Source organism: Strongylocentrotus purpuratus, unplaced genomic scaffold, assembly GCF_000002235.5.
Source record: "Strongylocentrotus purpuratus isolate Spur 01 unplaced genomic scaffold, Spur_5.0 spur5_contig_823, whole genome shotgun sequence".
Lineage (NCBI taxonomy): Eukaryota > Metazoa > Echinodermata > Echinoidea > Camarodonta > Strongylocentrotidae > Strongylocentrotus > Strongylocentrotus purpuratus.
The window spans coordinates 933926-957707 of NW_022145528.1; the positions used below are offsets into that span (position 1 = coordinate 933926).

Consider the following 23782-nt stretch of genomic DNA (forward strand, 5'->3'; position numbering starts at 1 on the left):
CATGACTTTTACGAGCTAATCGCCTGTCTGATTATCAAGATATTTACGATTGGAATTCGAAATTTCAAAAAATGTTTTTCCAACGGTTTTTATAACACTACAGTCTATAAGGGAAAATGAGTATGGTAAAATTGGTCACTCAAAGATATTCACTTTTTTGAGGCACTTCATGATCATTTTGAAGCGCAATTTTTTAGGGCCTCCATATTACACTATATCACAGACACTGATAACACGTAGGGCCATGCATCTTAGATTTGTAAAACTGGAAACATTGTTACACAATGCCCTAAATACTGCTTTTAAAAGAAGGATGATTGAAAATGTTTTTGATACTTCATAGAAATCTCAGTCCTATGGAAAGTCTGCCAAACCATAATACTAGTTGTAACCTTTGACCCAATCACTAATGCTAAAATTTGAATCGTCTTCATTTCAAACAAAATCAGACAAAATCTCAAAGAAAGTTGCTTCATAATTTATGCTACCATTGACCTGCAAAACCTCTCCCCGCTTAACGTTCAATGATTATATATATATATATATCTCCCAATCTTTTTTCCTCGCTGCAATTTCAATCCTTTATTTTAACCTATTAGCCCTGGTTTTGATGAGTAAGTAGTCAAATATTATTTCTTAGAATTTTTTATATTACTCGTTTTAGTTTTAGTTTTAGCTTGTTTAATTTATAGCTTTCTTTAACCCTGCATGCCAATAACTTCACATGCACCTTTGTATGTGTGATTATTTTTTAAATTCACATAATACCCAATTATTCACTTTCTAACAGCAGCTTTTTTGTCTTCTGTTTATGATTTTGTCTTAATTTTTCTTTCCCAATTTGCAACCTCTGTTTTTGTCAGACCTTTTTACCCTTTTTTCCTCTTGATTTGCACTTATAATAAATCTTATTATTAATCTATTAATCTTAGAATACTTTGCTTTGTACATGTAACTCTTTTAATCCTGTAATCTTTTATTTTGCTATGTGACGTTGAACAAAACTCACTTGCCCAGGACAGCTGAATTATGTTGATAGGGGAGCAAATAAACAACACAATTGCTCATTAAAGCAAGCAGTGTTTTGAGCTTTACATGTATGTACATGTATCATGCATCTATTTCAATTCTCGCTATCAAGAATTGTTGTTTTTCCTTTGTAAAGACTTTGGGAAAGTGCAATTTATATTTGGCTAAGGGTTTTTGAAGGCCAAGTCGCCCAATTAGGTTTTCCATTTGAGGCATCCATCATCTGTGTAATGACTGCATTGCTGTGAGCAATTGATTTCAAGTAGATTCACAGCCTTATAAATCTCATATATTATTGAATTATTCCACGAAAGTTATATATCGGTAAGAGTTATATGTGAATATATTTACTGAATGTTAATGTGTACTGTATACTCCATGCATGCACATGTATCATACAGTTTATATTAAAGTAAATACTGTTTGCAATGCACTGTCTTAGGATGAAGTATACTTGTTTTAAGAGCATTTTATCCATTGTGTGTGCCTGCATGACTGTTTACAGCACTTGTGTGAAATATATTATTCATCAGCAAACTATATACAGTACTTTGTGTATTCATTGTTAGCATAAGTAAATTATTCAAGCATGTTTTAGTTACCAGCAATATATTGAAATTTGAAGTTTATTTGTTCCACATTTTGAAATAATTATAATGGATGGAAAATATGTACGAACTTTCGAAATATATAGATATGACAGGTAAGGTAATACAATGTAAAATTTGGGGAGCCTAAATAAAAAGCATAGCTTGTATGTGAATAGGGTCCCGTACTGAGTAACATAATATAGTACCTGGTAGGTCTGAATTAAAAAGATATTGAAAGATTATTGAAAGATATTGAAATATTATAGAGAAGTTCAGAAGAAAGTAATTTGTTACCTGTATTCACTTTAAATGTCAGCTTACTATAGTTTGATGAAATTGACCTGGTTGTTAATGTGTAACTTGAAAGCCAGGTGTAGTGTAAGGCAAAATTAGTTTGAATTTCTGTCCTCATTGAAATAAATTCATTCTACTTTTGAATCAACCCATACCCATATGAATTCCTTCAATGAATCTTGTACAAAATGATTTTGTTTACTTGATTTCTTCTAATGTTATATTAAAATCAAATAAGAACGAGTAATGACATTGTAAGTTCATAAAGTTCAGTGGGGTTATCGAGAGGGACATAGTAATTTACCAATTTGTAAAGCCAGGCTATAGTATAGATACAACTAAATTATAGATACCCTTTGTAAATTTGATGTTTTTTGTATTTTTTGTAGCTCAAGAATAAAAGGAGGACTGATTGAATAAGGGCCTTTGTAGAATACTCTTAGATCTGAGCTTTAATATGTTACATTGTAAAGAAACATAAATCAGGACATGTCAATTTTTCACAAAAGTAGAGAAGTCGCCCGCTTCTCACTTTATCCATTTCTAAAGATATGCAACAAGCTCTCTGCAAAGATCTTGCTCAGTGTTTCCCCCTTTTTAGCCACATTTTTTTTTAAATGTTGCTTTTCCAGCAATTTGTACCTTTCAATCTGATGTTATCTGTTCTTATTTGAATTTTTTGTCCATATCCTTTTGATCGATTCATTAGGCTGCACTTTAAAAAGTAGTACCCCATCCTCTCCCATCAGCTGGGTAAGCCTGTATTCTTACTCCAATTCTTGAATATTCATATTTTTAGACTCTCCCTGTCGGTCGATGATAACGAAGCAGTCGTGGAAGCCTTTGCCAGCCGCAACATGAAGACAGGTGGCATGCTGTTTGTTGGTGGTGTTCCTGAGGGATACGACTTGGGACCTATCACAGTCCCAGCAGCAGCCAGTGAGCCATTCATTGGATGCCTGGCAGATATATCCAGCAAACATAGGTAAGTTATGTCCATGTTTACAACAACATTTGCTGGATTACACATACATTTAGACAACTTTAAATACATTCTTATTGAAATTTGGGCAAAGCAAATACTAAGCAGAGAAAACAATTGTCATATGGACATTTCTCCACAGAATCCATGTTTTACAACAATTTTATATCTATGCTAGAATTATTGTAGATGGAATACACTTTGCTTGCAGATTCTGTGATATAACACATTTGTAGATGCTTTTTCTCAGAGGATTTTACATATAGGGCTCTTGCATACAGATTGTAAAAAGTTCAATCAAGATCCCCTTCCAAAAGAGTTGGTGTGGAGCCCTGTATATAAATATGTATATATTTCATTACTAATCTTGTTTTTGTTTCATTTATTTGACCCAAATTAAGAATCAGTCATTTCTCTCTGTTTGAAAATGAGGTGAAGGAGATTTCACTCATGTTTATGATTTTCATATCACAATCTACTGATGTTCTTGGGAGTAGTATATATGTAAGTAGGTGGTTTATAGCCAATATTCATGCATCTTGGATATATCTGTACCTTATAATAACAGGAAAATCACCTTTGCCAACCGTATGCGTGACTTCAACGCTTTCTACGGATTCTGTGACCTGTCGCTGTCAAGCAACGCCACGGAAGGGGAGGTCACACTCACTTCCCCAGCCCCCACTTCGGCCGCGGGCCCGTCGACGACTCCATCCATGCGCAACGACGGACCTTGCGTCCTGTCGTCCAACCCAGAAGACGCTCCTGAAGACCCGACTAACGAGGGCGCTGTTCAGTTTGGTGTCCTGTCCGACAGCCGCGTGGAGTTCCCTCCGCTTAAGTCATCTGAATACAGTAATGGGTGAGTCATGTTAACAACCCCCTCCATGTACATGTACTCACTTATGGCAATAACTAGGTTCGTTCACATATGCAGCAATAAACTTCCATGGTTTGTGAATTAATAATGGATGTCAGCATGAAGAGCAGTCTAGGATGTGGATGAATCTTTAATCCACCAATCAAGATTTTAAAAGGGTTGATTTCCTCAAAAATTAAGAATTTCTTGTAATGATTTATTTTAATAATTTATTTATGTTTACAGAGCATTTGTATACTTATCAAGATAAAAAAATGAATACAGTATGTACATATATTTTTTTCATAATTTCTGTTGGTAATGATATGAATACGAATTGAAGAAGAAAAAAATAGCTTTATCATAAGTGACTGATGCTGAAATACTTGTCAATTTTTGATGTAGATGGACATTTCTGATATTGCTCTTTTAACTTCATTCAAGGAAATGACAGAATATCTAAACCTTGTCATATTACCCAATGATAATACAATATTATTTATGAATCTAATGTAATTATGTTGGTACACATCAGTTGACAGTGCTTGTGGTTATTGCGCTAGTGTTCTTCAAATGTTTTGTATTGGACCCATCATCCTTGACAAATGTTTTGTTTCCATTGAAAATGATGTATTTTGCAACATTTTATTAGATGAACTATAATTTCCATTCAACTTATACCTTTCAGGTATGACCTTTCAGTTGCCGTGCGAACCGGTGCCCGCAATGGAATCATCTACTATGCAGCAGACGGTTCTCAGATTGATCTCTTGGCGCTGTTCTTGTATGAGGGTCGTCCCGTCATGGTCTTTAATCTTGGATCAGGGAATCTAAGACTGGAGCCCCTAGATGGCCGCACAATCAACGATGCCCAATGGCATACGGTAAGAAATCGCTGCCCTTTAGAATTCTTGATCAGTTTTATCTGTCCGTAGAGTAATGATTTTCGACTCGGATGATCATTTTTAAATTTTGGATCAGGGTATTTTAAGACTGGAGACCCATGGCTGCACAGTCAACGATGCCTAGTGGGATACGATGAACAGTCGATTCCCTCTCTGAACATTTATGAATTCTGGGTCAGTTTTATCAGATGTAAGATTTTCCAATCGTTTCCAGATGGGTTCTTTCACAATGAAATCATATATGACCAGGTAGGTGTTTCACAAAGATCCTAATTTGGAAAGCCGTTAACATCTTTGAAAATATTTTGTAAAAGTTATTTTAAAATGCATAAAATGTGGAATCAAATCATTCATACTTTCTATTATCAAGGAGATTTCATGTTCAAAAAACTTGAATTTTCACTTTTGAATATATTTTATTTTAAGGCTACAAATTGCTCTCCACAATTTTTAAGTCCAACTTTAGATCTTTGTGAAACACCCCCCATTACTCTACTTTATCATTCACCGTGGTATACTTTTGTTTAAAAATATTTGTGCTACAGATCAGAACATTCCGAGACAAGACGAGTGGTGAGCTGTACATCGACGGGGAGCTGGTCAATAGCGGCATGAGCACCCCCGGAGCTCGTCTTCTCAAGACTACAACCAACTTCTTCTGGGGCGGACTGAGCAAGGATCTTACCGTCGCCAACAATGACGTTAATGTAAGTCAATAAGCCAGTTCATAGTTCCAGTCTCAGTATGAGCAGATTAAGGTCACTGCAGACCAAATTGTGAAAAACAAGGAGACAAAATACTGGATGCATGCTCACAAAAGTTTTTGTTGTCAAAATTGTCAAAAAGATACAAGCTGCCATATGCTCTTCTTAACTGTTTATCTGTTTTGGACTTTAAGTACTTTATTACATACATACATGTATATGGACTTTTACAGCCTTTACACAAAAATTGATATTTTATCTTTCATGACAACATCCAAATTCAAAGAATACAATGAAAGATATTTTTTAAAGATAGTAAAGATGATGACATGAAAAAACACAAAAAAAAGAAACTTAAAAATAAAAGGATCATCAAAAATTTACAAAAATTGATTGATTGATGATCCTACATTAAATTCAAAGTAACGTAAATAAGGGTATAATGGCAATTACAAACAAATATAAAAATGGTGGTTAATTAGATTCAAAACTTCAGTGAGGTGTTGAATTATGCTTGAAACTGTTTCAATTGTCTATTTCAGGAAGCTAGCCAGATCGGGCTGCTGGGATGTATGAAAGATCTGACGAACAACGGAGTTGAGTTCGGGGTACGTGCTAACGAGTACGAGATCCAGGCTTGCTCTCAGATCATCGAACCTGGTGTTTACTTCGGTCCTGGCAAGGGATACGTCATCCCTGGTAAGTTATCCGATATGTCGTACAGAGCTGCCAACCATTACGTTTTTCCTGGAATTATTCCGTCTTTTCCTCAAAATTACGGTAGTACGTTTTTATGCCCCTGCTACAAAGTACCCGGAGGCATTATTTCTTCATAAAATTCTTTTTATTTTAATTATACTTTTATTTTGTTGTTGCCAATTGCCCTAAAATTAAGGTTAAAACATGTTTGAAGAGAAAAATATTCTCTAAAAGCATGAAATGCCAATAATACCCCCAAAACAATACTCCTATACTAGATGATCAACCTTTTCTGATTGATTCCACAACGTTTCTTTCACAATAAATCGCATGACCAGAACTCAGCATTTATCTTTAACTCACCAACCTTTTATTTCAACCCCTTTCAGACGAAACGTTCATGGTCAACCAGAGGCTGGAGGTCCGCATGTCGATCAAACCTCGGGTCAAATCAGGGGTCATCTTCTCCGTGGCTAAACCCGGGATGGACTTCGCTTCCTTTGAGCTAATCGACGGCCAGGTAAGAGTGAATCGGTCACATGACACTCATTCTGGGTCCCATCTTACAAAGAGTTGATCTTAGGCGCAACTTATTTGCGATTAGTACTCAATCGTGCTACTTGCGCCCTCTATATAGCAAATAATGCCTAATCGGTGCCTGTTGGTCCCCCATGATCCTCTTTTTCATATGTTTAATAATTGAGAGCTGATTTGATGAGATAACCACCTGTCAGTGACCTTGCAGGGAGGTCTAATCCCCCTGGCCAAACCAGTGCAGACGGGCTTTAAAGGAAGATGAGTTTTTAAATCTTTCAATTTGCAACACTGAATTGCTTTCCTGTACAACTTGGCATTTCTTTCAATCTTTAACATTGTTCCTGTCTTCCGGTTTGTTTATGCTTCAGGTCAGGGCTGTTTATTAAGAAAAAATAATGATAGACTACCAAGACGTAGCCTGGGTTTAGTCCCTTAAAGAATCACAGTTAATTTCATCCCCCCAGAATCAATTGTATATCAATAATAATTATAATAAATAGTAACTACCGTAACAATCAATGTCATGCTACAGATGGATACAGTGCATGGTAAGATACAATTTCTTGCTGCAAGATTCAAGATACAATAGATTTTTTGGGGATTAATTGTTATTACATTTTTATGTTACAAGGCCCAGGTATGTTCCTTTCTCTAAAATATTTGAAAGAAATGCCATGGGTAAGACGCCAAAGATGGGTATAACATGGGCTGTCTCAAGAACTTTTTTAAGTTGGAAATAGGGAAAAAACTCCAGTCCTGAAATTGATTTTTTTTTTATTTATTTTTTTTTAATTTGAATTTTCTTCTACAGCTCTTCTTTAGAGTAGAGAATGGTGCCGGCAAGTTTGAGGCTACATACATGCCTCCAGAGGGCAGCGCATTCCTGTGCGACGGCAACTGGCATGATCTTCTAGGTAAATATCAAGATGTACATCAAAATCATCCAGGAAACACAGACTTAACTCCACCCAACACCCCATTGAATTCAATGACCCGTGAAACATAGACTTAACTCCTGAGGCCCAATTGCTCAGTGAGACATAAACCACTTTTTCTCAAAATGGCCAAAATGGAGTTACGTCTTTGTGTCACTGACCCCTCGACATGTACATGGTGGTATATTTCATTCTCTTGTACTACCCCGTCTTTCTTTCTTTCTCTCCCTCTCTTTCTCTCTCTCTCTGAAAATGAAAATAACAAGAAACATGCATTCAAAAGAATAATTAACCGGACTGGTCGTTAAAAATACCATTTAATAGTATGCCATATGTAGAATAAAAATAAAAAATACATTACAAAGAATAATACATGTATACGTAGTCCTGAACATAATTTTCTCACAAATATACTCCAAAAGCTACAGACAGAATGCTTTTATTGTGAAGGGGGAACATTTTGTTAATTCTCTGCTGTATAGCTTATTGATGTATTCATTTAAAAATGTACAGTAGAAAAGTACAAGTTGAAGATGAGATAAGGAATAATAATTTAGGGAACTGATGAGATTTAAAAAGGGCATGTAATGTTATCAATATGAACATAATTGGAGATAGAAATGCATCAGTTTAGAAAGATATTTGACAGTCGGGTGGAAACAAAAAACAATTACCATCAAAGTTATTCACGGAAAGTGAACCTTAAGTGACTGGGTAACTTTGCCTCAGATTCTGAAACAAAATCCTCATGCTCCAATTATAATTATAAAACTTTAGGTCAGTCAGGAATCCCATGACTTTTACAAGCCAATCGCCTATCTGATTATCAAGATAATTATGATTGGAAATCGAAATTTCATTTTTTTTTTCCCCTAACGTTTTTATAACACCACAGTCTATTGGGGAAAATGAGTATGGTAAAACCGGTCACTCAAAGGTTTTTATTTTTTTGAGGCACTTCATGATCATTTTGAAGCGCAAATTTTAGGGCTTCAATATTACACCATATCACAGACACTGATAACACATAGAGCCGTGCATCTCAGATCTAACATTGTTAAATGATGCCTTTAATGAAACTAATTGTACTATCCCATCTCTCTTTCCCTCTCTCCTTATCCACAGTGAACAAAGAGGGCTCTGTCATCCGAATCACCGTCGACGGAGACGAAGGTGACCAGGTGACGGGACCAAGTGGAGCCACGGCCGCCAACACCAACGATCCTCTCTACTTTGGTGGAATCCCAGGTAAATATCACTTTAACACTTATCCTGCCATAATGAATACAGCCCAGTGCCACAGGGCTAATCCCCGTTGTGCCAAGCCACAAATCCCCCTGTGCCAAGTTTATTTTGAGATAATCTGATGGTGCGATCAATAGCGCGTGCGAAGCACTCAGCACAGTACAATGAGCATAAACAAAAACTGCTATTATGAATGCGAGCATGCATGCATAAAGCAGCTAAGCTGTGGCTCGCTCGCGTGAATTAAGCAGCCAATCGATAGCGTGCACACGTGTACAAAGCACTATAACAGTAGCGTGTAAGCGGCCTTATGGCAGGATACGAGTTAAGCGGGACTGCACTACTTATAGCTACTTGAGCTCTCTATATAGCAAACTAAGCATAAGCGGTGACCATTGGTCCCCCATGGTCCCCCTTTTTCTTATGTTAATTGAGAGCTGATTTGATGAGATAACCACCTGTCAATGACCATGCAGGGAGGTCTAATCCCTCCTGGCCACTCTAGTGCAGATAGGCTTTAAAGGGCGTTGCTGGGACTTCCACTGTGAAAATCCCAAAGCTTGTAAAAGGGCCAAAATGTTGTAAACAAATCATAATTGAAAACTTTCATAAAAGCTTGGTGGCAAAAATAATCATTGTTAGTATTTGCAACTGGCAGTGTTTTATTCACCCCATTTGTTGTGTACAAAATGAGGACTTCAATTTTCACTCATAGAGAGAAAGCCACAGAGTCTTTTGATCTTGGACCCGTTTCACAAAGCCTTTTTTCAATGACAAATGACTAAAATCAGTGACAAATCTGCTGATAGCCAATCAGAAGCAAGGATTTCCGTAGCTTATAACAACAACTGTCATTTGTCACTAATGACAAGTTTTGTGAAACACCCCCCCCCCCCCCCCCCCCCAGTTCTTGAGGGCGTGCAAATCCCTGATGGGGGTTGTAAACCAACTTCTTGCATTTTTAACCCATTTACAATAACCGAATTAGCTCAATATCTATCGATTAAAATTGGATCCAGTCTAGAAAGAGAAGTAAAAAAAAAAATTGCCCACGCTATGTCTACTTTTTTTCCATTATTGTATTGTGTGTGAAGCCAGGAATTTTGAAAAGGAATAAGATTTACAATCCTTGAAATTAATTGGCACAAATTGAGAGATTCAGTATCAGTGTGTTTCATAAAAATTGGCAATTTTTAAAACTTTTTCCATAGTAATTGTCAATAAATATACTTTGCAGATACATGACTTCTTATTAGAACAAAATATGGCCTTTGAAGTTGAAATTAAAACTTTGAAATACAAATATTTTTTAAAGGGGTTATTAGTGTTATGTAACACAAGCAAAGTTCTTCAATATGACATTTGGAAATCATTGTTTTCTTTACCTTTTTCAAGAGATCCTCAGTAAATTTGATTACAAAGTCTCTTGAAAAATCTTGATTTCAATCTTGTCCATAGTGAATTGAAATGTGGAAAACATCACAATGATGTCATCCAAAAATGAATTATATTTCTATAGCGCATTATACAAAATATGTCTCTATGTGCTTTATATTGTATAATGTAAAAGCTTAATTAATTATCCACTTTTGAAAATGCCCTTGAGTTTATTTTTGACATTCTTCACTTCTTTTTTCCTCCTGCAGATGGCGAGGAAGGCAACCATCCTGGTATCGAGCGCAACGCTCACTACGTCGGCTGCATGCGTGACATCATGGTCAATGATGACCTCATCAACATGGCCGACGGTATCTTCGAAGGCGACGTTGATACACGCTCCTGCGCTGCCAACTGAGTGCTCCGACGATGACAATCTAGCCCCAAATGCACATGCGCATTTGTTACTCCTAAACTACATACCAAAATTCATCTTTACATTTGATAGTAGTTCAATCGATGTTCCCCTCCGTTCTCTCATGAATTTTTTAATGCTGAATTTTTATCAAATTTTTATCAAATTTTTAAAGTGAAGAATACTCAATTTTAATACAAAGACCATTGTGCGTTTTTAATGATTGTGAATGAATTAATAGGATATTGTCTTTTAGGAGCGAGAAGGGTTTTAACTATGTGTATGGGTTTACACCCTTCTGACTATAAACAGACGATGTACATGTTTCATTGTTCAGAAGCTAAGGAAAGCAAGAAATGGTGCTCACTCTGTATTTTAAGACAGTGTTTCATTTGCTGAAAGTACTTTGCAAATCGTACATGACTTGTGAACATATTGATGTAAATCTCTCGTGCAAGAAAATGTCAAAGTTGAATCTCAAGACAACTCAAAATTTTCAGAGAAAGAAAAGAGACAAGCAGAGAGATAGCGTATAAAGAAGAAATACATTTTCTACTTACTCGTATCAAGGTGCTAAGACTTACATATACTGAGTGCTGAATTTGCTATCATAAAATGTGACGTTATATTTATTGTACCTCTGTGTAAAAGTGAAAAGGTAGATTGCTGTTTAGCAAACCTACCATGGTGCTCCTTTTGTATACTATGCAATTTTTATACTCATTATCACTCACTGCCTTTAAATGGTGATGTAAAGAAAAAAAATCATGTCTTGTAATTTTAAAAAGTAAGGTATAAAAAAAATAACCTTTTACAGCTATAATTCCCTTGAAAATGAACTTTTTATATGATATGAGCTTTTATAAGAAATGTTCCTGTGGATAATAATCATGTGGCAAGACTCGGTACTTACGAGTTTGGTAAATGGTATGTATTTTTTGAGTATATAAAGGACTTCGGAATGTTAATCTTTTATATCTTCTTCAGGAATTTTCCCACTGGCTGGGTAGATTTCTATACCAAGGACTCAGTAGATAACTTTTAAAATTATTTTTAGTAATTTTCACCGGGACAACAAAACTACTGCCATAATGTATTTGGTAAGGTATTTTATTTACTATTTTATTATTACAAAAGTGAGGCAAAATGGTGCTATGTTAGGATGAAGAGTTACAAGGGTGACTCATCTTTGCCTTGGCTTTTGTTACAGAATATGACACTTGTGGCATGTCTTTGTAAGCTCAGTCTTAAACGTAATTTCCCTATGACAATATCTATGGTCCTGAGAGCCAGAAGGTCGCTATCTCAAATACTTTGATATAGAATTAGGGCCCTTTTGTCTCTTAACAGACGATATGCTGAAATGCCATGATATTAGGTAACAAATCCAAGACTTGCAAGTGAATTGGCCATCCCCTGAAGGAAATAAAGGGTGTGAAACAGAAGATCTGTCACACTTACATGGACTATTTAACTATCTCCCTACTCACCCATCAAAGAGCTTGCTAAAAGACATGCCACTCAGGTCTTATTCTCACTTTTAGAAACCCATACTAATCCCTTTTTTACTTTTTTGTGGTATTATATTTATTCGGTACAAAGGAAAGGAAATCTTTCTTTTTTTATAATTGAGCTTTTTTAGAATTTTATTTTGAACAACTGCCTAAAATGAAAAAAAATACTAACCAGGGATCTGCTTCACAACTCACTAAAATCTCTTTACCCTCTCCAGTTTTGACAGAATTTTTACAGAATTATATTTCATTGTTATTCAGTGTTTTTCACTATTTTAGTTCTCCATAAACAGTTTGTAAGGTAGAACTTTGTATTAAGATAACCCGTTAATGTGGCCTTGTAGGCTGCATTCATACATGAAACTCGTCAAGCAGTATGACTTTTTATCTCATGACGATTAAATATAAATGCGATCCCAATTTCTGTGTGAAATTGTATGATTTTGTTCATTATGATGATGATGTTGATGATGATGGTGGTGGTGGTGGTGGTGGTGGTAATGATCATGATAGTGGTGGTGATGATAATGATCATGATGACTGATAATGATGATGATGACGGTGATGATGATGGTGGTGATGATGATGATGATGGTGGTGGTGGTCGTGGTGATGATGATGATGATGTTGATGACAGTGATGATGATGATGGTGGCGACAGTGATGATGATGATGATGATGATGATGATGGTGGTGGTGGTCGTGGTGATGATGATGATGATGATGTTGATGACAGTGATGATGATGATGATGGTGGTGGTGGTCATGATGATGATGTTGATGACAGTGATGATGATGATGATGATGCTGATGACAGTGATGATGGTGGTGACAGTAATGATGATAATGGTGGTGTTGATGTTAACCGTGGTCAGAGATTTCAAAGAGTAGTGATTCTTAAAATGTTAAAATCACATTTTTAATTTTGCTTGTCGGCATCTATTGAGATTTGTTCTACACCACCCTCCTCCACACCCTTCCCCACCTTCCTCCCCACCCCCTCCCCACCCTCCCCCCACCCCTCCCCCACCCTCCTCCCCACCCCCTCCCCACCCTCCTCAGTCAAGAAATCCCATTCCCTGCCCGGATTAAAAATGCCCCTGCGACGCTCATTGGATGTGAGAGTGCTGGATCAGTAAAGCCGCTCCTCGGTTTTGGTGATATCCTGATCACATACCAGCTTGAGTCTCTCCTTGGTACCCAATGACGTCATAGCTGATCCATAAGGGCTAGGGGCTCCCACAACTATAGCACGACCACAACAAGAAAGGGGGAAAAAACATAAACCAACAAATAAATAAATACAATAAGAACACAAAACAAATCCTGTTCAAGCTGACTTAATTTGTATCTGTTATTCTTGTATATTGTCGTATGTTGGAAGCTTTGCGAATAAAAATCAATCAATCAATCAATCAAGGATACAAAGCGAGGATTTATGTAAAGTTATTGTTATATTCATTTGTTTTATCTGTAATTTTTTCCTTTAAATTCTTGCAAATATCGAATTTTCCGTACATATTCTTCTTAAAATATATGTTGGTCGATGTTAGGCCTACAATATGACAATTTAACAAAGAATGTCAGGATTTTAAGGGTTTATATAAATTCAATAAAACCATAAATACATCGTGAACTTCCAACACTATTCTAGATCCGTAAAGTTTTCTTACGCTCTTCGCCGCATGTCCAGGCGTTGTGTGTCTCGTTGACATTACAGTCCGTCCACACGTTGACACCTGTGCTGAGTTCATACAGCCCGTTACCTGCAGATGTCTTGAGAAGTTTTGTCCACCATGGCTGTGGATGGTCCAGGAAATAGAATCGCGTGCGCATCATGGTTTCTAGCGTGTTTTGTAATTTAATGAATTAAAGAGATAAAACATAAAGGCATTGTTACGAAAATGGAATTATAATGTAAACTATAGAGAATTGGAAACGTCCTACAAGGTCACGTTATCATGGTAATAACACTTGTTTTCAGGAGCTTTTATATAATTTTTAATTGTGTGTCTGTAAAGCCCGGGGAGGGGGGGGGGGGGATGAGTCGTAGCTTATACGAACTGAACATACAAATACAATTAAGCTATTTATCATTTGATAAACGAACATTAATACAACATAATTCAATATTAACAATTTCATTTTTTGTATGCATGTGACTAAAATATAGCACAATTACATAGGCTTAATATGAACATTTACCGCACTTCAGTTATTCATGACTAAAAAACTAGAAACAAAATTGCCTTTTTTTCGATCAGAATACGAGTGTCAGTAAATACTCTTTAAATTTTGATTTTCATATTTCTCAACATATTATCATACAGAATTGTAGTTATAAGTTTTTCCTTTATCAAAAGACACCGTCTACCCATAAACACTCCCCTCCCTTCCCTCTCGATGTGTATTACTTTTCTAAACTTTAATTGATGGATTTGTTTTTTAAAGACGTTTATTCTTTACCTCCTTCATCGAAGATAGATGTACACTGCCCAGTACGGTTGGCGAGCAGCAGGAGATTGTGCAAGTTATGATAAGCCCAGGGAGACCAACCAGCCGGACATAAACCTTTTTTTTAAATGAGGAGAAAAAGAAGAAGAAGAGGAAGAAGAGATGAGAAAGGAGAAGAAGGAGAAGAAGAAGAAGAAGAAGAAGAAGAAGAAGAAGAAGAAGAAGAAGAAGAAGAAGAAGAAGAGGAGGAGGAGGAGGAGGAGGATGGGGAGGAGGAGGAGGAGAAGAAGAAGAAGAAGAAGAAGAAGAAGAAGAAGAAGAAGAAGAAGAAGAAGAAGAAGAAGAAGAAGAAGTAGAAGAAGAAGAAGTAGAAGAAGAAGAAGAAGAAGAAGAAGAAGAAGAAGAAGAAACCGAGGAAGAATAAAAAGAAGAAGAAGAAGAAGAAGAGAGAAACAGACAGAGACAGAGAGAGGGAGATAAGAACTTTATAATTTCAGAATAATTATGTCGAGTTAATCATCATCATCATCTATATCACCCGACGTTTAGAAGTATAAACATTTATACTTTCGTGTCAGCATGAGAATATGCATGCCAGCAATTCTACATCTTAATTCTTATATCTTTAACAAATATCACTGCGTGTCTGTATGTGCGAGAGAGACGATGCCGTCGAAGAAAACAAGAGGGAGAGGGGTTTATATAATTTCATCGCGAGAGAGAGAGAGAGAGAGAGAAGGAAGGGCGATATATAATTTATCGAGAGAGAGAGAGAGAGAGAGAGAGATAACGAGAAAAGGGAGAGGAAAAGGGAGGGAAAGGGAGAGAGTGTGTGCGGTGTGTGTGTGTGTGTGCGTGTGTGAGAGAGGAGGGGTGTGGGGGTGGAGAGAGAGAGAGAGAGAGAGAGAGGGAGAGAGAGAGAGATATCGAGAGGGGTATATTTATATAATATTGACTGGCCTTGAGGGGTATATCAGATATATTGACCAAGCTCAGATCATATTGCCCCGAGTCGAAAGACGAGGGCAATATGGTCTTAGCGCGGTCAATATTTCTGATATCCCCCGAAAGTAAAGCCAGTCAATATTTTTATTGTTATCCAAATCAGACATCTAGAGCAAATACAGAAATCCACCATGACAATCTCAAGAACTGAACAAACTTTGTCAAACCAGCACTGTGCATCCAGTGCTTGACAAAATTTTCGATACACTGCAAACAGTGTGCATTTGGTGTGATTATTACGTCACAATAGAGTGCGCGCAAAGTGCGCATGCAGGTTCTCGTACGCATAATAGATGCGCAATGAAAATGACAAAATACGGCGCGGAGACCGTGGAAAATATAAAATACCAAGGTATATTTTCACTCGTCTCTACACGCAAAGTCAATACGCGCAGGGAGACCAAGGAAAATACAAAGAATATACCCCTCCGTTCCCACTGCTAGTGAAAACTAGGGCAATACGGTTTTGTAAATGACCAGCTCAGATGTCTGATAAGGGTAATAATATATTTTTACGCGTAAATAATTGTCACTTATATTAGAGCGCAGGTAATTTTTCTTATCATCTTCCCCCTCACTGAATTTATGACTAATAGCATATTCCCTCAAACACAATGGCATCTTTAATTAAATTTCATCTTAATTATGTAATAAACTCACTGATATGACATTGCTTGCCGGTGTAACCGTGTTTACACTTGCACTTGTAGGAGGGTTCAACTGCACCATCACCGGACCCCTCAATAATTTCACCAATGGTTTCTACACACCTGCCGCGTTCACACGGATTACTCGCGCACGGAGGTAGCACTTCATCTTGTTTAGATATTACAAAATAAACACACAATGAATTAACAGAGTTATACAACGCGGTTAAAAGAAAATTATAGTATAACAAAAGACATACAATGGCAAATCGTGAAATGATTTTTTCTTCTTCTTCTCTTCTCTGCTTTAATTTTCTCTACTTAGTTTCCTCTCTCGTTTCCGTATATAATTGTACTTATTAAAAATGTATGAAATTACAATTATGTGGCTTAATTTTTGTTATGCTTTAACAGGGTTTATTTAAACAACTTCCATTTCACTTGCGATTTTGTTTTATCAACTTTTATATATTTTGTTCCCGATGTTTAATGAAAGAAAGAATGAAATAACCGATATAAAATAAACCAGTGCGATACATAACACCACCATGTGTGCCGATATAATACAATCAAATAGTAACGAAGTAACGATAATAAATGAATAAATAAGACAAATAAATAAATAGAAAGCGCAAACAGTAATCAACTTTTTTTAAACCTTCCCCTGCACCCTTTTAGATTAGAAAATTCATACAATCATGATAGAGAGGAACAGGTCGATTTTAATGGGGGAAAAACTGAACAGCAGACCAAGGATTGATAGGGCACTGTATTTATTTTCATATCATATTGAAATGGCACAAACAGATCTTAATGGCACCGAATTTGATGAAAGACAAACAAATAAAAGAGTACTGAATTTAATTTAAAATCCTTAAACCGATCCTTCATTTTTTCGACTTACCAACCAAGTGAGTTATATATAAATATACAAAAGAACTTGAACATTCAACTGAACTACATAACCTAGGGAAATCATGTATCAACTTCCTTCATCCTTCATGATGACAATGGATACTTTAGTTATTTATTTATTTATTTCTTCTTTTTTGCTCGAATAATTTAAATCAATTCTTTGCAATCACGTAGGATAGGGTAGATGAAATATGATATTGTCGAACGATTGCAAACGAATTGATTTAATATCTGACGGGGACAATAGAGGCATATCATCCTGAGCATTGATACTATACTCTGTTGCTTAGCAACAAGAGAATCAACATCCGTAGGGCTACTGTCTTTTTTCTCTGTTACATGGAAATCAAAAGCTTTCAGGCCGCATAACACAATAGGGATTTCAAAATGAAAATCAATGCCTATACAATAAACAATTCTTTCTTTCATATTATAATCTCAAGCTTTCTTTATAGAAAACTATTGATTTCAATTTTGTTCATCCATTTTTATCCTTTTTTTTGCCTTTTTGTCGTAGAAGTGAAGGGGTGACTCCACGACTTTGTAAAAACAGGGGGAGGGGTATTTACAATGCTCCCAAAGTCTGACAAGCTATACAAAAAGGTGGGGGGGGGGGGGGAGTTAACCAACTACGAAATAACCCCCCTCCCACAAGTATTTTGGCATGCACATGAAAACCCACAAATAAACAACCCCACAAGTATTCTGACATGCACATACAAACCCAAAAATATACAACACCCCCCCCCCCCCAAAAAAAAAAATAAATAAATAAAAATAAAATAAAATAAAAATAAAATAAATAAATAAATAAAAATAAAAAATTTTAAAAAAAAAAAATTAAAAATTTTTTTTTTAAAAAAATCGCTAGATTATCAAAAATAAAAAGGGGTACTTAATAGAACCGCCCCTGAACCGCAAGAATTTTTTTGAAATGAACCTACCAATCGCTCCACAACGACCTCCCTTGTAACCATCGCGACAGATGCATTTGAATGATGTGAGATTTCCCAAGCATGAACCCTCGTTCAAGCACGGATTCGAGACGCATGCTGTCAACATGAAAACACGAAAATAAATGCCAATGGTTCCTATACAAACAGCCGTATAACCACATAACCATATAAACATTGCCATCATTGAATTGTATATTAGCAAAGTAAAAATATATTTACTAGATAAAGTTAGATTTCTTATGATTACGAGGCGTTGGTGCTTTGAAGTGGCAAGGGGGGGGGGGAGAGTACTGCCCCAACCCCACCATTTTTAAAATACCTATACTCGGGCAATCATCACATATTCAAGTATTGAGGTATTTGGTTGTTCACATCAGACCGAATATGTAATTTTGATATTTCATTCAGTGTATTTTGATAGCGGAATATAATCTCTAACATGGAGCGTCAGATTTTCGCTCTCTCGCAAGATTTAGAACCTGGACACTATATTCATGCTGTAATTACAAACATGAATGCTTTCGTCATCCTACCAGGTCCCAATTTTTTCTCCAGGGTATGGAGTGGCAAATGCCTTGCCAAAGGGCTGTAGGCCTATTCAGAGGGACGGCGATATGTCCCCGATATGTAAGCCCGGAATATCTGACCGTTGCGAAGCAAATATTTCTTGTCCTTTTTTGCTGGGGGAGGGGGGAGGCATGTTTCGCAAATAATAGGGGTCAACGCCCTTCCCCCGTAACCCTTCCTTGGGCCTATACGAGAATGAATACAAGCCTCTAGATCCATAGTTTACATATTTTTGTACTATATCATGTCATGTTGTTGCTCCCATGGTCGTTTGGACCGGTCAATGGTCAAATATATCATTTTGCTTCATTGTGTTCTGTTTTACCCGATTGGATAAGAATGATACCCAGTAGGTTGTATACCAATCTAAATCTATTACTCCCTAATTTTTTAAATATTTTTTAAAAGAAGATATTGCCTGCGTTATAAATATTCAACTAAAACGATCGCAATTATTTTATATTTTGTACGAATAATATCTCATTGTCATTTTTGAACATTTCAATAGGTAACACACTTGGCTACTGAAATTGCCAGAGGATTATTTTACAAATTACATGTAGTTCCTATATTGTGATAACTTTGCTTTTTCATGTACATGTATACTCAAGGTTAAAGGCGCAGACTTTGTACTGTCGTCTTTTCATTGCTCGTCCACAGGTTGGTATGGCATCTGAGACGGGTATTTCTTGCTCAACCAGACGGACGCTGGCTCCCTGGACGACCTCGCTACCTTCTGGCTGCATCACGACGTCGCAGTGTCTCGATGTCAGTTTCTCCAAAGCACATGATGAAGCATTGCCCGAGGTTGTTCCTATTTTTTTTAAGATCATGATTTGAAATGTTAAAGAAACAAGGGGCAACCTATTTCTTTCAGCAAAATCCTCCTCTTCCCAGTTCTGAAGATTCTTTCCATCCTCATCCACCTCCTCATTAGCATCTTCATCATACTCCTCATCCGCTTCATTATAACTTTCTTACATTAAAAACATCCAAGGTAGAAATTGTAATTTTCATATTGTAATTGACACATCCCCTATTATTTCGGGTTGGCGATATTTTTTTTTCCTTTTTTTGTTCTCCCTTTCTTCTTCTCCTTTGATTAATTTTCTGTTTCTTATCATCTTTTTCTTCCTTCGCTCTCTCTCTCTTTCCCCCTTTCCCCTCTTTTTGTAGGCCACCAAAAGGAGGGCGGGCGAGCGATCCGGCCCCTGGATCCGCCACTGACAATGATAATCATTTCACTAAAATCCTCAATATCTCCATTACCATTATCACAATCCTCATCATCCTCATCGTTGTCGACGGTCCTCCTCATTATCAATATCATAGTCATCTTCGTTTCCACTAAAAAACACTTATATCATCATCTTCATCATCTACAGGCATCATCATAATCAACAACATTGTCATCAATTCCATCATCATCCTAATCATTATTCTTGTCCTCCTCCCCCTCATCCTCATCGGGATCTTCATCGTCATCATCTTCATCATCATCATCTTCATCACCAACTTCATCATCATCATAATCATCATCATCTTCATCATCACCATCATCATCTTCATCATCTTCATCATCATCATCATCATCTTCATCATCAACATTATCATCTTCATCATCACCATCATCATCTTCATCATCTTCATCATCAACATTATCATCTTCATCATCACCGTCATCATCTTCATCATCTTCATCATAATCATCATCATCTTCATCATCACCATCATTATCTTCATCATCACCATCATCATCTTCATCATCTTCATCATCACCATCATCATCTTCATCATCACCATCATCATCTTCATCATCTTCATCATCACCATCATCATCATCACCATCATCATCTTCATCATCTTCATCATTATTATCTTTATCATCATCATCATCATCATTATCTTTATCTCCACCATCACCCTACTCATCATTGTCATCCTGCTTCTCATATAATCATCACCTTCATCGTCTTCATCCTCCTCCTCATCATCATTCTATCATCATTACACCCGAGATTAATAATTTTGTTTTAACTTACCCATCGTTAAAACTGCGTTATAAAGGCAAAGGAATACTCCACAGATAAACACTAAGTACTTCATCATGAGAGCGGGGATGATGTGTTACTAAGATGAAATTTTGCAATATACTAATGACGGATGCGAAGTTGATAATATATATAATATAATCAAGGTTGGTTACGATCTGGTATCGATTGTTTAATCAACTGAAAGATGCATTTGGAATGATAATCCGCCTGTTTGAACAATACAGAGTGCAGTGGCGGATTCAGGATTTTCGGGAGACCGGGGAGGGGAGGCAAGTCTGACATATTTTGACAATCATAAGTATAGACATTTTTTAACGAGCAAAAGAAAATAATATAGTGAGAAAAAAAAAAGTTCTCTTATTTTCAGATGTCGGGGGAGCGGGCTAAATCATCTGCCGGAGAACAAACAGCATTGGTAGGGGGCACATTTTCTTCTGTTTATTTATATTCGATGAGCACTAAGATATGCTAGCAGTGGTTTCACAGAGATGGAGGGGCGTACGTGCCCCCTCTAAAATCGGGCCCCTGGATCCTATATGGTGACCGATTCAACGTTAGTCGTTAAGGTGATATCGGATACAGAAGAATGGAAGCAGTGATAGATAAAAAGAATCACTAATATCTAATCAATAATTTTTTTGATTGATTTTGTTGACAATGCATTAAAACAATCGAAAAAGACGAAAATCCATTACAGGTAAACCTTCATGCAAGCCAATTAGCCTGTATCATAACAAATGCAAAAGTGGACAAATCCAATTGTAATAAGCAAGAGTATTTTATTTCAAGTTATTTTCAAGTCAACAAAATACCTCAAAGTAATTAAAATGTCTCTAATATTCTTTATTCTGAATTGAAAATTCTCTGGACACTTATTCAAAAGATGATAAACCGCCCTAGACCCGTTGCACATGAGGCGCCATTTTGTTGACGCATGAGTGTGTCAACGAATGACGCAATCTTTGACGCACCGTATGAAAGTAAAATCGTCACCAGTTTTGAAAGTGAATGAAAAATAAACAACTTTAAACGTTGTGTTAAATTACTGGCCGTTTGTTCTCACTTGTTCGATTGGCGCATGTGTATAGGCCTAATAGCGCAATCGAACTGACGCTAGCTCATACGCTATGGTCATTCATCACGCATCGTGATGACTTTCAGGGGTGACAAACGTTAATTTTTGGAAGAAAACAAAGTTATGTCTGTAAAGCTTCATCCTCCATGTTACTTGTGTGTTGAATCGGGCCCTGATAAAGTAAATGGGTATTCCACTCAAGAGGATGGCTACGCCAATGATCGAATCCACAGGCGCCCCTAAGAAAGCAAAAATCGTAAGAAACGTGCACACCAGCGCGAAAATTACAGGAATGATAAAGTTGACTTTAAAAGGTCTTGGTCGATCAGGTTCTTTGATTCGCAAGTACAGGAGACCAACTGCTAATAATCCATAAAAGAGGAAGTTGACGAAGCTGAATAGATTGATCAGGGTAAAAACGCTGTCAACGAAGCACAGACAGGCTGACAGGAGTGACGCAACGATGACGCAAGGAATTGGTGTCTTGTGCCGTATGCCAACCATGGCTAGGAATCGTGGAAGATGGCCCTCTCTGGCTCCCGCCAAGAACTGCCTTGAACCCCCCAGGATGCACCCGTTGAGAGACCCAATGCAGGACAAGACAACTGAGATAGGGATGATGACAGAGAATCTCCCCAACGCCTGCTCGGCGAAACTGACTGCAACGGCTTCAGAGTTTAATAGCTCCACAGAGGACAGCACTGAGAAGTACGCCACATTGGTCAGGGTATTCACAACAGTCGCCAATGTCGTAGCGGCTATGACTGCGATTGGAAGATTCCTGGATGGGTTCTTTAGTTCTTCAATAACGATGTTCAAGCTTTGCCAGCCAGAGTAAGAGAAGAGACACGCATAAAACCCCGTCCCCAGTCCTTTAATATTAGTATATGTAAAAGGTTCTTGGAAATGTTTAGTGTTTCCCATTCCCAGTTTGACCATGCCGGTGATGATGATGACGCCGAGAGCGACAAGTTTGGACAGTGATGTGGCATTCTGCAGAAGAGAAGATAACTTCACGCTCCAGCAATTTACAAACATTATGAACATGACGGCTGCAATGGCGAAGAGTTTGATCGCAACCATTGGTGGGGGACATTCTGGATCGGAGTAAAATGGCTCCAGGCAGTACATGGCGAGCATCAATGCGATAACGGCATTGGCGATGGGTCCCGCGATGACGGTACAAGCCCAGAAGTTGAGGAAACCCCAGAAGTCACCAAAGATCACTCGGACGTAGGTGTAAGTGCCTCCCGATGCGGGAATCATCGTGCCCAGCTCAGCGTAGCACATGGCACCGAAGACCGAAACGATCCCACCAGCCACCCATATACACAAGGTGGCACCTACGCTCTCGACACTGGCCAAGACACCCTTAGGCGAGATGAAGATTCCCGATCCAATCATGACTCCGACGTTGATCATGATACCATCCAAGAGACTAAGCCTGCGCTCAAGCTTTACTTCACCTCCGTGATCATTCTCGGGATCAACCTGGTCATCAGCTTCCTGATCAACCTCCTCTACAGTTACGCGTTGGTTCTCCATGTCGCCAAACACCTTCTGCACTTGTGCCGCAAATACAATGTTCTGCGTGCAAGAGTTCAGAATTTGGAATCAACACGTACGTACACCACACAATTTGTGTATATATATTTTTGTATTGTTGGCACATTTTATAACTCTCGGCCAGTAATAACAATGATTGAACTTTAATCGCCCGATGGTCAATTTCTGTTTCTTCCATAATTCGAAAAGCATACAGATTGTTTCAACGAATATTTAATTGCTTCAATATACGATGACAACTCTACTTCGACAGAAATATCATAGACAATGACCTATAAAACTAACCCGAAATATCTATTCATCTATTTGTAGTTGGGTATAGCAAACAAATATTCGTGGACTTAGACAAGGGCCGAACGGGGCTAAAGGATGTTTTCAGGTCACGTTGATTTCCGTTCAATAATAGTTTTCTATATATATATATATATATATATATATATATATATATATATATATAT

General features: G+C 37.3%; 1 protein-coding gene and 1 pseudogene across 4 annotated transcripts in view; one reads left to right on the forward strand and one right to left on the reverse strand.

Moving 5' to 3' along the window:
- The window catches only part of LOC591623 (laminin subunit alpha), a 102398-nt gene extending 89893 nt beyond the window's left edge, over positions 1–12505 (forward strand). For 3 of the 4 annotated variants that reach the window (XM_030982139.1, XM_030982152.1, XM_030982160.1), the window contains 10 exons: positions 600–614; positions 2713–2898; positions 3464–3757; positions 4443–4638; positions 5205–5366; positions 5906–6062; positions 6452–6582; positions 7411–7513; positions 8660–8782; positions 10426–12505. In XM_030982139.1, coding sequence (XP_030837999.1) covers positions 600–614; positions 2713–2898; positions 3464–3757; positions 4443–4638; positions 5205–5366; positions 5906–6062; positions 6452–6582; positions 7411–7513; positions 8660–8782; positions 10426–10574 — 1516 coding nt within the window. In that variant the 3' untranslated portion in view covers positions 10575–12505. The remainder of the gene's footprint in view (positions 1–599; positions 615–2712; positions 2899–3463; positions 3758–4442; positions 4639–5204; positions 5367–5905; positions 6063–6451; positions 6583–7410; positions 7514–8659; positions 8783–10425) is intronic. The other variant, XM_030982145.1, reaches the window with a different exon arrangement.
- An 8958-nt stretch (positions 12506–21463) lies between these two features.
- Positions 21464–23318, reverse strand: LOC586263 (annotated as a pseudogene).
- Between the last annotated feature and the right edge of the window lie 464 nt (positions 23319–23782).